The sequence below is a fragment of the Gossypium hirsutum genome, chromosome D13, assembly GCF_007990345.1.
Source record: "Gossypium hirsutum isolate 1008001.06 chromosome D13, Gossypium_hirsutum_v2.1, whole genome shotgun sequence".
In the NCBI taxonomy this organism is placed as follows: domain Eukaryota; kingdom Viridiplantae; phylum Streptophyta; class Magnoliopsida; order Malvales; family Malvaceae; genus Gossypium; species Gossypium hirsutum.
The window spans coordinates 1,837,433-1,850,746 of NC_053449.1; the positions used below are offsets into that span (position 1 = coordinate 1,837,433).

General features: G+C 36.5%; 1 protein-coding gene across 1 annotated transcript; it reads right to left on the reverse strand.

Moving 5' to 3' along the window:
- Positions 1-683: 683 nt before the first annotated feature.
- Positions 684-3,255, reverse strand: LOC107917065 (laccase-17). The gene is made up of 6 exons (XM_016846455.2): positions 3,009-3,255; positions 2,781-2,932; positions 2,417-2,661; positions 2,197-2,325; positions 1,130-2,092; positions 684-1,035 (listed from the first exon to the last, which is right to left on the reverse strand). Exons 1-6 carry the CDS (start codon positions 3,117-3,119, stop codon positions 905-907), a joined length of 1,731 nt encoding a protein of 576 aa, XP_016701944.2. The 5' UTR covers positions 3,120-3,255; the 3' UTR covers positions 684-904.
- Positions 3,256-13,314: the final 10,059 nt, after the last annotated feature.

Sequence of the window (13,314 nt, forward strand, 5' to 3'; positions counted from 1 at the left end):
AAATCATTCATCCCAGACTAGTGACCTATGGCCATATTCCATTTTCATAATCTTTACAATGTTAGCAAGTGGATACCAATTATTCTTTATTCGAGCAATAAATTACATGATTATAAGTGATACCATGACATGATAGGTCAATCCTATTAGAGCTCTGGCTTTCAATACATCAATATGCATAAGTTATACACATATGGTCTATCACTTACCGAAATTTAGGTAAGTCACACCATTAATGTCATAAATAAATAATTAAACCCGTAAACGAATTTAGGATGAATTCAACTTGAGTCTTGTCAGATGCATTGTCAATCCAATCAATCATATACATGTCTCTAATTTTGAGAGAATTATTGCAATAGCCAAAACAAACTATCTCTACATTTGGACTTATATGCAACATAATAGCCCTGTATTTATTTGAATATTTTGCTCAATTTAATTCTGCAAAACTATGAATAATATAGATCACCTACTTTTAAGATAGTCATCTCACATTATAATTTGTTGTTATAATCAAAGAGTATATATTATTGAGTTCACATATGATTATAGCTAACCAGTTAAGTTGGTATGATTCAGGTTGATCAATCAGGGCGATGGTATTTTAATGAAAAAAAAAGCAATAAATTTACTATGAAGGAGTTGCATAATGTACATATGCTTCAAAGGCTAACATTGAATGAACAAAAGGATGCCGATATATTATTGAGACTTCTTTGTATTGAAATTTGTACACGTTACAAAATAAAGCTCGCTTACTAACCTAACTCCGCAATTCAAGAAAACAAATTTGGACCAATGATAGGCCAATGAAAAAAAAATTCAATAAATCAAAATAGTTGAAATAAAAAGAATTCAGGTAGGTTTTTAGTCTAAATGAACCAAAGAAGTGTCATATTGATCAACATTTCGGAAGATCTGCTGGAGGAGGCAACAGTTTCTGAGTAGGAAGTTCACCATTCAAGACAATCCAAGCCATCTTCAAGCCCCAACTGGTGTGCACTTCTAGATGGCAATGCATGAACCATACCCCTGCAAGTATGTGGTTCTTGTTGTCATTGGTCATCATCATCAACTTAAAAGCAAGGATTTGATGAACCTAATTGGTGTTAAACATGTCATTTACCTGGATTGTCTGCTAGAAAACGAATTGCAACCCAACCTCCTGATGGCACACCAACAGTGTTCCTTTCAATAGGATCAACCAGGTTGAACTTTGCAGGGTCCTTATTTGGATCAAAGTTGCCAAAACCCTGGCCGACAACGAAGAAATTGAAGCCATGTAGATGAAGTGGGTGGCTTTCAGCTCCAAGAATGTTCGTGTCCTGCATAACTAACTCCACGGAAGTGTTAAAAGGAAGCACTACTACCTTTGTTCCGTTTATTACCATAGTATTGTTAGGTGGTGTGCCTGTATAGTTAAAGGGAATTGTCGGACTGCTAGGAAAATCAGGGGTGTAAACTCCGTTAGATTGGCCGAAGAAATGAGCCTGGAGTAGTGCTGTAGTCGGCATTGTAAACGATACATTATTCACTGAAGCTGCAAACTTGGTTCCATTAGGTCCTTGGCAGGTTTGGTTATGCTGGCATGGGCTGGTTCCAAGACCAACTGTGAAGAAAAAATGCTTATCGACCTTCTGAGGCACATTGGCAGGATATTGAGCACTGGCCAAGCTACGGAGTTTACTCGCGAAATTTGTAGCAAAGGAAGTGTCATTCAAAGCAGGTAGAATTGGTTTAAACAAGGGAAACATTTTGCTCAAATGAAGGCTTTTGGGTGGTGACTCGTATTCTAAAATACCGGCAACAGTTGAATTATCAAATGTTCCTTGGCCTGTCACATAAGGTCTAGCAGTCATGAAGAAAGTGGCATTTGGATAGCTTGGTTTAGTCTTAAGGATCACATTTGTAGTTTGACCAGGGGTGATGAGAAGTGTTTCAGTCTCAAATGGTTTAACATAAATGGCATCGACATCAACAACAGTTAGTGTGTGATTTGCTATGCTGAAGAAGAGCTCATCGTTGAGTGCCGCATTGATTAAACGCAGAAGGTAAGTTTTGCCAGGCTTCACCTTCAGCTTGAATGTATCTGTCCAAGTTATTAGTCCGCAAGTGAATCCCATAGCTCTGTAATGTATGTGTGCATGTGTGTGTATATATATAGTTTAACACAAAATTTTAGCTATTTATAACCTTTGGCTGAGCAGTTATAAAGTGGTCCTGGGAGACCATTGATGGTATAAGCATCAGAGACATTTGGACCTCCACCAGTCTGGAGTGCCTGGCTAATAACAGCCTCAGGATCTGCATTGAACCACTCTCCTGAAATTGATCATAAATGGGTTCATTTCATTTTGAGTTAGCAAAATAAATGTAGAATCTTAATGAATCAGTTCAACGATGATTTCATTACCGAAGACGATGGGAACTCCCTTGTAAGGCTTAGCAAAAGGGTAAGGTACGCCGCGCTTAGGAAGAATGACAATGGGACCGTAAAGAGTGGCTCTTAGCCATGATATATGGGCGTGCCAGAAGAGAGTTCCTCTTTGGCCTACAATGGTGAAGTTGTAAACGTAGCTTTGACCAGTTTGTATGGGACATTGAGTCACATATGCTGGCCCATCTGCCCACCCACTTCGAAGCTGTCGAATGCCATGCCTGTTTCAAAAATACATCACCATAGCATTCAATTTAGAACTTCCCTCTTTAAGCATATGAGAACATTTATTCAACTTGTAATCTCTACAGAATGTCATTTTCAAGGTAAACTTCAATACCAGTGGATAGAAACATTGTTAGGCACATGGTTGACCACTTTTATTAGAAGCTGATCACCCTCCCTTGCTACAATGCGAGGCCCTGGAAATTGTCCATTCACTGAAACAATGCTCCTTGTATGACACAAACGTGTCACATTATGCAACTTGACCTACAAAATGATTAAGGTACACCAAGTTACAATCAAACAGATAATTGGTTGATAATCATACCAAATTAATACATACATCAAACTTGTAGTGCCTGGTGATCCCAAGTACGGGGTCAACAAGTAGACAGAAAGTGAAAAATGAGAATAAAACCAGAAATGCTGGTGATGAAAGAAGAGAAACTCCCATTTTTTTTCTTGGTCTGATTTCTCTTCCGTTATGAGTGAACTTACGAACTACTCCTTGAGTATATATTCATTGAAGAATACAGAAGTGTGTCTATATAGTAAAGGCAAAAGGGTGTTTGGTGTGTACTTTTTGTTATTAGATGACGGAAACTATTTCAGTTTAAAATTAAAAAGGAAAAAGAAACCCGTAGCGTCATTTTAAACTTCAGTATGATCCAGACCAGTTGTTGGAACAACTTTAGAGTGGTGTCAAAGATAAGTCAAAGCTTTATATTTAAACAAAGAAATCTATACTACATGAATGTTATGCTATGTCCCATAATGGACGTGATTCTGAGCTTATTTCTATGTTAATAGTACAAAACCCACGTTATCTTCATGTTTGAAACTTGGAACCAACGAAGCAATTCTGTAACATTTGATGGTATCATATATCATTAGCCCCAAACATCACACTGACATTTACCTACCATATATTAGTAGTAAAGCAAATTTCAGGGTTTACATCAAGCAGTCATTTCAGAGTTAGATCCCATGCTATTATTTCCTATTAAGTTTTAATGAAGAAACAGGTCATGGAGGAATATGGAGGAAACCCCAATGGAAGCAACTGTTCTTTAAGCAAAAACAGACTAATAGCTACAAAAATGAATCTTCTCTTCAAAAGGAATATATATCAAGAAGATTAGATTGAGTCATGTAATACCCAATTTTAGCCCGGACTCACATATGGAAACATAATCTTCGAGGATATATAATCTTAGATATGATATGCAATCTTAGATATGATATGTAATCTTAGAAGATATGATTTTGTAATCTTAGAGATTTAATTTGTAAATACCCTTTAATCTTCGCCGTTGATGTAATTGATCTGTACCGTTGGATTTTGGGAGGCTCAGCTATAAATAGAGGCCTCTCCCTTCATTGTAAAAAAAAGAAAGAATCAATAAAAAAGGGAGAACGATTGGCAGTTTTTTAAAGGTGGCTTACTGTTTTTTTTTCTTTTTCGATTATTTTTTACTTATTTACTATTTTAAAAAAGGGAGAAGGTGATACCACTGCGATTTTATTTATTTATTTTATTTAGCCCTAATAAAGTGACGCGTTTAAAAGGATGGAGATATTTTCCCATTCGAGCCCTATGAATTATTCGCTCCTTTTAATTGGGCCCTTCATTTTTTTTAATTCTATTGATTTTCAATTTAATCCTTAATCTTTCATTTTAGGTTTTTAGTCTATTTTATTGATTTTGTTATTATTATTTTTATTATTATATTATATATTATTATTATACCTACATATATGTGCGCATATGCATGTTAATATATATACATATATATTTTAAACGTTTTAATATATATACATATTATATACATACTTTATTATTATTTTATTTTCATAGTTTTTTTATACATATATATACACATTTATATTTCATAATATTTATACGTTTGCTCATATTCTATGATTTTTATATGTTTATACATTTTTGTAATATATACACATATATTTATACTCCATTCAAAGCTTATTATAAATATTTTCGATGTTTTTATATTATACTTATATATTTCATTTTTTTGTAAATGCATGAATATATTTTATATGTATATATTTATATATTTTCCTTGTTTCCATAAATGCATTATGTATTTTATATATATATAAGTTTTATAACCCAAAATTTTATGGGTAAATTATCTTTATGTCTTTTATCAAAAAAAAAATATCTTTATGTCTTTTATTCTTCATAGTTTCAAATGTATATATATTTTGTACCTTTTTCTCTTTATATTTTTTTGTTTATTTCCTTCATTTGCTTATTGATTTATGTTTTCATTTATATTCATTTGATATTTACATGTTGTTGTTTATGTACATTAATTTCGTTTATTTCTATGCCATTGTTGTATTTATTATTACATTTTATATTTAATGTAGCATCACATCATTTTTTTTTCGATTTTAAAATTTTCAAAATTGAGATAACACTCGTATTTAGGATTTTCAAGGAAATTTAACCCTAACGTATTGGGTTCCGATTTTCTTTGTTAAATCCAACGATCGAGGGTTGCTCATTAATAAAAAATATATAAAATAAAAAGCTTGTTGTTGGGGAGTTAAATATGTTGTATCCTAACGTATTAGATGTGACGTATTGATTTCTCGAGACAAAGATTTTTTGAAAAAAATAATAATAAAGGAAATATTTCAAGTTTGGGATTTTGAGGAATTGTGCCCTAACGTATTGGGCCGCGATTTCTTAAATCTTAAACAAATGAATATTCTTTTAAATTTTTATTACACAGTTTTAGAGTAATTCATTTTTGAGGAAATTAGAATGTTGTGCCCTAATGCATTGGGTGTGACATTTTCTTTCTCCAAAATGGTAAGGGTCTTAATAAGTAACATTTTTAAGTTTTTGCTAAGGATTATCTTTTTCAAATTTTCGACATTAAGACACTAATTAATTAACTAAGTACCAATTTTGGGCGTTACGAGGGTGCTAATCCTTCCTCGTACATAACCGACTCCCGGATCCTTTTTTTTAAAACTCGTAGACCAAAGCCGTTTTTTTAGGTGATCCAATCACACCTCAATAAAAGATTGGTGGCGACTCCCAATTTTCATTTTTTAAAGTCGACAACCTAAAATTTTTGTTTTTCAAAAAAATAGTTTCGACAGCTTGGCGACTCAGCTGGGGACACATAAGAGAATCGAGAAAGTTGATTAATTTCTGTCTTATTATCGAGAAAATAATTTTTTTAAATAAATCATGAGATCATTGTGCATTCATTCATTTTCTTGCTTAATTGATCTTTGCATTATTCATTACATGAGTTGAATGATTTTACCCTTCTAAGTGGGAGTAAGAAACTATTCCTTTGTGAGGTTTTCACTTCCGTATAGGATAGTGGATCGCTTTCGGAATACATCAGTACCTATGCCTTTGTGAGATTATCATCTCCGTATAGTCATAGGGAAAATGTGTTCCCCTGAACCGAACTTGATCTATATGAGCCTATAATGGGTGAAGATCGAGGAATCTGCTGGTTCGGGTACCCTTACTTTAGAACCGAACCACATATAATGAGCCTTAGGAGCCTACCCTAGGTAGAATCACACCGAATGCTTAGAGGTCACCCGAAAACTTGGTTTAAATTTACGATCATTTTGTTGTATTTTGTCCATTTTTGTTACGATTATAATTACTTCGGTTTGTAATTACTTTATTGGTTTGAATTTTGATGCTTCTGCATATTGCATTACATGACCACTCGATTATATCCTTTTAAGTAGGAGCGAGAAGCTATTTCCTTCGTGAGGTCTTCACCTCCGTGCAGAATAGCGGATTGCTTTCGGGATACATCCGTACCTATGTCTTCGTGAGATTTTCATCTCCGTGCAGCCATAGGGAAATGTATTCCCCTGAACTGAACTTGGTCCGTATGAGCCTATAATGGGTGAGGATCGAGGAATCTGCTAGTTCAGGTGCCCTTACCTTAGAGCCAAACTACATATAGTGAACCCTAGTTGCCTACCTTAGGAATAATTACACCAAACCTTAGTGGTTTCCCGAGTAGGTACTTTATTCATTTGCTTTTACTTTGTACTAACTTTTTTTTTATGTTTTTTTTATTATGATTGCATTGCATTTGCATCTTAAAAAAGAGGTGTTGATTCACGTTCAATTGCTAAATAGAGAGCTTGTCATAAGGAAATGAGTTTCTTGATAAAGGGGATGACAATATGATTGTCTGAATATGGTCCAAGAACATGTGATAAGAGAAAGATGATAATTTAATAGAGGACTACACGACTATGGCTCTGTTACCCAAGGATTCAAGATGAAAAAGATTATTCGAGAGCTGCTGAACCTTCTTAAAGAGAAGCCAACGAGCATCACGAGGATGAGTGAGCAATAAGTTATGGCCCGGATCGAGCAAAAAGGAGATAGAAGGGACATTTTTTTTGAAGAGTTCGTGAGATTTATCTTAACGCTCGAATGAAGAAGATGATCGAATATCTCCGCCTATGAGGGCAAGGCCGTATAAATATCTATTTTATGTAAAGAGATTTGTTTTCTAGTAAAGTTTTCTAAATGAAATTGAATCAGAACCAACATCTCTTTATACATTCATTGCATGCATTCGCATTGCATGACATCAAAAACATTAAAGTCCACTAAAAGAGCCTAATCGATTAAAATCATTCAAGTTAATCTAGAAACTAACTAACCAACGAAACACTATTACAGTACCCAAGCAAAGTCAGGAGACATGGATCAAAGATTGGAGAGAATAGAGCAGATGCAAGTACAGATGCTAGAGCAATTGACCAAATTTCAACAAAATATGAATGATCAGATACTAGAATTCCAAAGCAATGTGATAAACCAGTTAACCCAGTTATTGGCTAGAAGGTTAGAAAGAGAGGAAAGTCTAGTGGTCCACTTTGGGGAGGATAATGAAGACCCTAATTATTCCTCAAATTTTATCCCTATAAATGTCCAGCCAAATATGCACCCACAAGAGGCACCTCTTACTATCAAATCCCAGCAATATCAGACCAATACCTTAACACCAATGAATCGTCCGACAGGCTTAAGCTCCAATCTGAGGAACAATTTAGTCAATCCTATTACTTTTGATAATCCAGCAGAAATAAAACAGGCGAGGGTAGAATACTCAGATACTATAATGGCCCCAAAGAGAAAGGGGAATAAAGGGGATAATGCAGGCCGATATAACAAGGGCCACTCAAAACCAATCGCTTTGAACCGGTCAAAGACAGAAACCACCAGCCATCAGAGTCCTTTAAAGCGAGAATCTTACACGAAGGCAAATACAGAAAAGCCTCAGTTCACGCCTATACCGATGTCATATAGCGAGCTATATCAAAGCTTATTCGATGTGCATGTTGTTTCTCCTTTACATGTGAAGCCTCCACATCCTCCGTATCCCAAATGGTACGACACAAGTGCACAATGCGATTATCATGCGGGAATTACGGGACACTCAATAGAGAATTGCATTACCTTCAAAAAGCTAGTTGAAAAATTCATCAACATGGGTATTGTCAAGTTGGATGGCTCATTTAATGCAGAAAATTCGCTACCCAATCATGATTGACAATGGGGTGAATGCAATATATAAAGAGATGTTGGGAAGTGTTCACATCAATGGCATATAGGAAGACACAAATGAAAGGGGAACCTTGTTAGATATCCGCCTTTATAAATCTAGGAGTGTTCAAAATAATTGGATTACAGAAGAAATCTCTGTAGTCTTTAGAGCTTATTTAGAGTAATGTTCAGAACATTCTTGTTGTTTTTAGCCTAAAAATGATAGGAATTCCTTTATGAAATAGGCTCATGTCTGAACATTATTATTCTAATAAAATACATCTTTGCATTTATTAGCCAATATTCTTTCATTCTTTGCGAGTAATTATTCTTTCATTCATAATCATATTGTACAAATAATTATTCATACATTTCTTTTGTATATTCTTTGGCACCTACTATGGGTCCCCAGATATCAATGACATGAGTGACGCTGCTACAGACTCATAAGTTCCTTTTGAGTGAGGTCTGTGTTTAGAGGGATTTCAGGATTTTGAGAATGACGTAGATTGTAGCCTATCTCCAGACTTATTGAGGATGGTAGGACAGGAAGAGAAACAAACTTTACCTTATAAGGAGACAATGGAAATTGTGAACGTGCATAATCGGAGAAACAAAGCAGGACCTTGTTGAGTTACCTCAAGAGTTCAACGACGTCTTCACATGGTCATACTAGGATATGCCCGGGTTAATCTCTGACATTGTAATTTGAAAAATGACATGATATCAGAAATTTACAGTATGCTCAACATCATGAATGATACAGTGAAGTTTTTTACCGAGGCAACACTTTTCTCTTTGACTTATCATAGTTTTGCCCTTTGAGATCGAGTTTCTATCTCTCCGAATTTTGGTTGGATTTCATCCTAATTGAAGAGGAAGATCCAAAGTCTTTCGTCATAGTTAAATTTTGCCCCAGAAGGCTCTATGAAAGAAATTTGATCACAAAGAAGATCTTACACATACAAGACGAAAGTAGAAGATCTTATGTGGAAGACTTTATCTAGAAAAACATTGGTTCTGATCGAAAGGGATAACAAGGACTTACCTAATCCTATGAGATCAGATTTAAAAAAAAAGGGTCAAAATCAAAAAAAATGAAAGTGATAAAAAGAAAAAGAAAAAGAAAAGAAAAATGGAGATGCCAAGGTGAAAACTCGCAAAGGGCGTCTTGAGACTAAAGGGGATTTGAGTTGAAAACCCGAAAAGGGCGGCTCAAATATTGATTAGCATGGGGCACGAGGTGATTAAAGCAACTTGAATTTTAACCAGATTGGGGCATGTGGTGATCTTGTTATACCTGAATCAGCGGGAAAAGGTAGGCAACATCTTGGGGGCATTGGCAGAGTATTGAAGATCTCCTAAACACATGTCAAACTCAGAAGGATATTCAGAAAGTTTGTAAAGAGAAGTTCAAGCTGCGATATTTGAGGCACCCAATATTCATACTATTTATACTGAATTTGTTATTTTTGGAACATTTCATTCGTTTCCAAGATACGCATTCCCAATTAATTTATTTGTTATCCTTCTTTACTATATAATTTATTCATTTCGAGCTATGCTTGGAACTAGCTCTATTTTATCTATCATTTTATTCTTTTTGCAAGTATGTTGCATTAGAATAATGTTTAATGGACTAATAAAACTTTCACAAGGGAAGTTTTGCATATTACTCTAGAAGTTTCTAAATAATACAGGAACCTGAAACAAGACTATTGTTTAGAGCGCACCATATTTAAAGGTTGGAAATCTGAAAAGGAAGAGTCTAAACTAAGACTTTCTCTTTGGATTTTGTTGTCAAAAACATTGGTTGAACAAAATAATAAGATGTCGTGTTGATCAACAAGCAAATAATGATCACCAGGCAATAGAAAGAGGTTACCTCGAGGAAAAGAGCCTTTATTTGCGCATGAGCCTTTGGTACGACACCATGGGAATGGTGTAAGAGACCAGAAAGATTTAGATCATATATCCTTAAATTGTGATAGAAGAAGATTGAAGAAAAATCTATATATTCCTACCCTTGGGTTACAGTGAGAGAACGATGGTATGAATTTTTGCGCCCCAATGGATTAAACTTTGAGGTTCACAGTGGGGGCAACCTGACTAAATGTTTCTTCAGAAAAGCCAGCCAAGCAAAAAGGCGTTGTAGCACGTCAGTGTTAAAACCTTAATAATCTTCGAACAATGACAACCTAGGTGGGATCATTCTCGAAAAAAAAAACTATGCATTCATGCAAACATTCACACATGTCTAGTTAGGAGCATTTGATTCATTTTATGCCATCATAATCATTAGGCATAAATAGGTTCATTATACAGGTCATGTTTCCCAGAGAGCAGATCAGTAAAAATAACAGATTTTGCCTTCCTGCGTCGACAGCTAAGCAGATCAAAGACACCAGTCTTGCCTCCCTGGGTTGCAGCGGAGCAGGCTAAAAATAGCAGATCTTGCCTTCCTGCACCGACAGCGAAGCAGATCGAAGACACCAGCCTTGCCTCCCTGGGTTACAGCGGAGTAGGCTAAAAATAGCAGATCTTGCCTTCCTGCACCGACAACGAAGTAGATCGAAGTCACCAGCCTTGCCTCCCTGTGTTGCAGTGGAGCAAGCTAAAAATAGCAGATCTTGCCTTCCTGCGCCGACAGCTAAGCAGATCAAAGACACTAGCCTTGCCTCACTGGGTTGCAGCGGAGCAGGTTAAAAATAGTAGATCTTGCCTTCCTGCACCAACAGCGAAGCAGATCGAAGACACCAGCCTTGCCTCCCTGGGTTACAGCGGAGCAGGCTAAAATTAGCAGATCTTGCCTTCCTGCACCGACAATGAAGCAGATCGAAGTCACCAGCCTTGCCTCCCTGGGTTGTAGCGGAGCAGGCTAAAAATAGCAGATCTTGCCTTCCTGCACCGACAGCGAAGCAGATCGAAGATACCAGCCTTTCCTCCTTGGGTTGTAGCGGAGTAGGCTGAGAATAGAAGATCTTGCCTTCCTGCGCCGATAGCGAAATAGATCGAAGACACCAGCCTTGCCTCCTTGGGTTGCAGCGGAGCAGGTTAAAAATAACAGATCTTTCCTTCTTGCACCGACAGCGAAGCAGATTGATGACCCCAGCCCTATCTCCCTGGTCAACAGTGGAATAGGTTAAAGATTGTGAATCCTATCTCCCTGAACAACAGTGAAATATGTTAAAGACTGTGAATTCTATCTCCTGGTCAGCAGTGGAATAGGTTGAAGATTGAGAATTCTATCTCCCTGGGCAGCAGTGGAATAGGTTGAAGAATCCTATCTCTCTGGACAGCAGTGGAATAGGTTAAAGATTGTGAATCCTATCTCCCTGGTCAGCAGTGGAATAGGTTGAAGATTGAGAATTCTATCTCCCTGGGCAGCAGTGGAATAGATTGAAGATTGTAGGTCCTATCTCCCTGGTCAGCAGTGGAATAGGTTGAAGATCGTGAACCCTATCTCCCTGAGCAGCAATGGAGTAGGTGGAAAATAGTAGATCTTGCCTTCCTGCACTGACAGTGAAGCAGATCGAAGACATTAGTCCTATCGCCTGGATGTTGCAATGGAAAAGATTGAACCCATGATGGCGAATCTTATCTCCCTGGCGTTAAGGCTTGGATTAGCTGAAGTGGAACGGATTGAAGCTGTGGGCAGCGAATCTTATCTCTTTGGCATTACAGTGGAGCAGATTGAAGCCGCAACGGCGAGTCTTACTTCCCTGGCGGTGTAATGGAACAGATTGAAACTACGACGGCGAATCTTGTTTCCTAACATTGAAGATGACAAATTTTATCTCCCTGAAGTTGCAGTGGAGTAGATTAAAGTCGATAATCCTATCTCCCTGAAGTTGCAGTGAAGCGAATTAAAACCTTGGATCTTATCTCTCTGAAGTTGCAGAAAGCAGATTGCATCTAGTTTTATCTCCCTGAAGTTATAGTGGAGCAGAGTAAGTAATCAAGTCTTATCCTCCTAAAGTTGCAATGAGGCAGACTGAAGATGGCGAATCTTATCTCCCTGAAGTTGCAGTGGAGCAGATTAAAGCCAATAATCCTATCTCTCTGAGGTTGCAGTGGAGCAGATTAAAATCACAGATCTTATCTCTTTGAAGTTGTAGTAGAGTAGATCACATTAGGTCTTATCTCCCTGAAGTTGCAGTGGAGCAGACTCAAGAAAGCAAGTTTTATCCCCCTGAAATTGCAGTGGGGCATACTAAATAAACAAATCCTGTCTCCCTAAGTTGTAGTGGAGTGGACTAGAGTGAAGGATTTTATCTCTCTGAAATTACAGTTAAGCAGATTAAAAGTTACGAGTCACCAATCCTATCTCTCCGACGTTGCGGTGGAGTAGATTGAGACACCAATTCCTATACATCTGAAGATGCAGTAGGATGGATGTGGCTGCTTGAAGAAGAAGAGCACCAAGATCCAGCGTGACCGGACAAAAATTGGTCATTTCTAAAGTCTTTGCTCCGTTCCTGTTACATGACAACGAGCAAAGAGGGGCAGCTGTAATACCCAATTTTAGCCCGGACTCACATATGGAAACATAATCTTCGAGGATATGCAATCTTAGATATGATATATGCAATCTTAGATATGATATGTAATCTTAGAAGATATGATTTTGTAATCTTAGAGATTTAATTTGTAAATACCCTTTAATCTTCGTCGTTGATGTAATTGATCTATACCGTTGGATTTGGAAAGACTCAGCTATAAATAGAGGCATCTCCCTTCATTGTAAAAAAGAGAAAGAATCAAGAAAAAAGGGAGAACGATTGGCAGTTTTTTAAAAGTGGCTTACTGTTTTTTTTTCCTTTTTCGATTATTTTTTACTTATTTACGATTTTAAAAAAGAGAGAAGGTGATACCACTGCGAATTTTATTTATTTATTTTATTTAGCCCTAATAAAGTGAGGCGTTTCAAAGGATGGAGATATTTTCTCATTCGAGCCCTATGAGTTATTTACGCTTTTTAATTGGGCCCTTCATTTTTTTTAATTCTGTTGATTTTCAATTTAATCCTTAATATTTCATTTTAGGTTTTTAGTTGATTTTGTTATTA

Excerpts from the sequence above, each read along its gene's own strand:
- LOC107917065 (XM_016846455.2), bottom strand. The coding sequence starts at position 3,119 with ATGGGAGTTTCTCTTCTTTCATCACCAGCATTTCTGGTTTTATTCTCA. Across the intron at positions 2,662-2,780 it reads AACAATGTTTCTATCCACTG|GCATGGCATTCGACAGCTTC; the intron begins GTATTGAAGTTT and ends TTTTTGAAACAG. Across the intron at positions 2,326-2,416 it reads GGGAGTTCCCATCGTCTTCG|GAGAGTGGTTCAATGCAGAT; the intron begins GTAATGAAATCA and ends GATCAATTTCAG.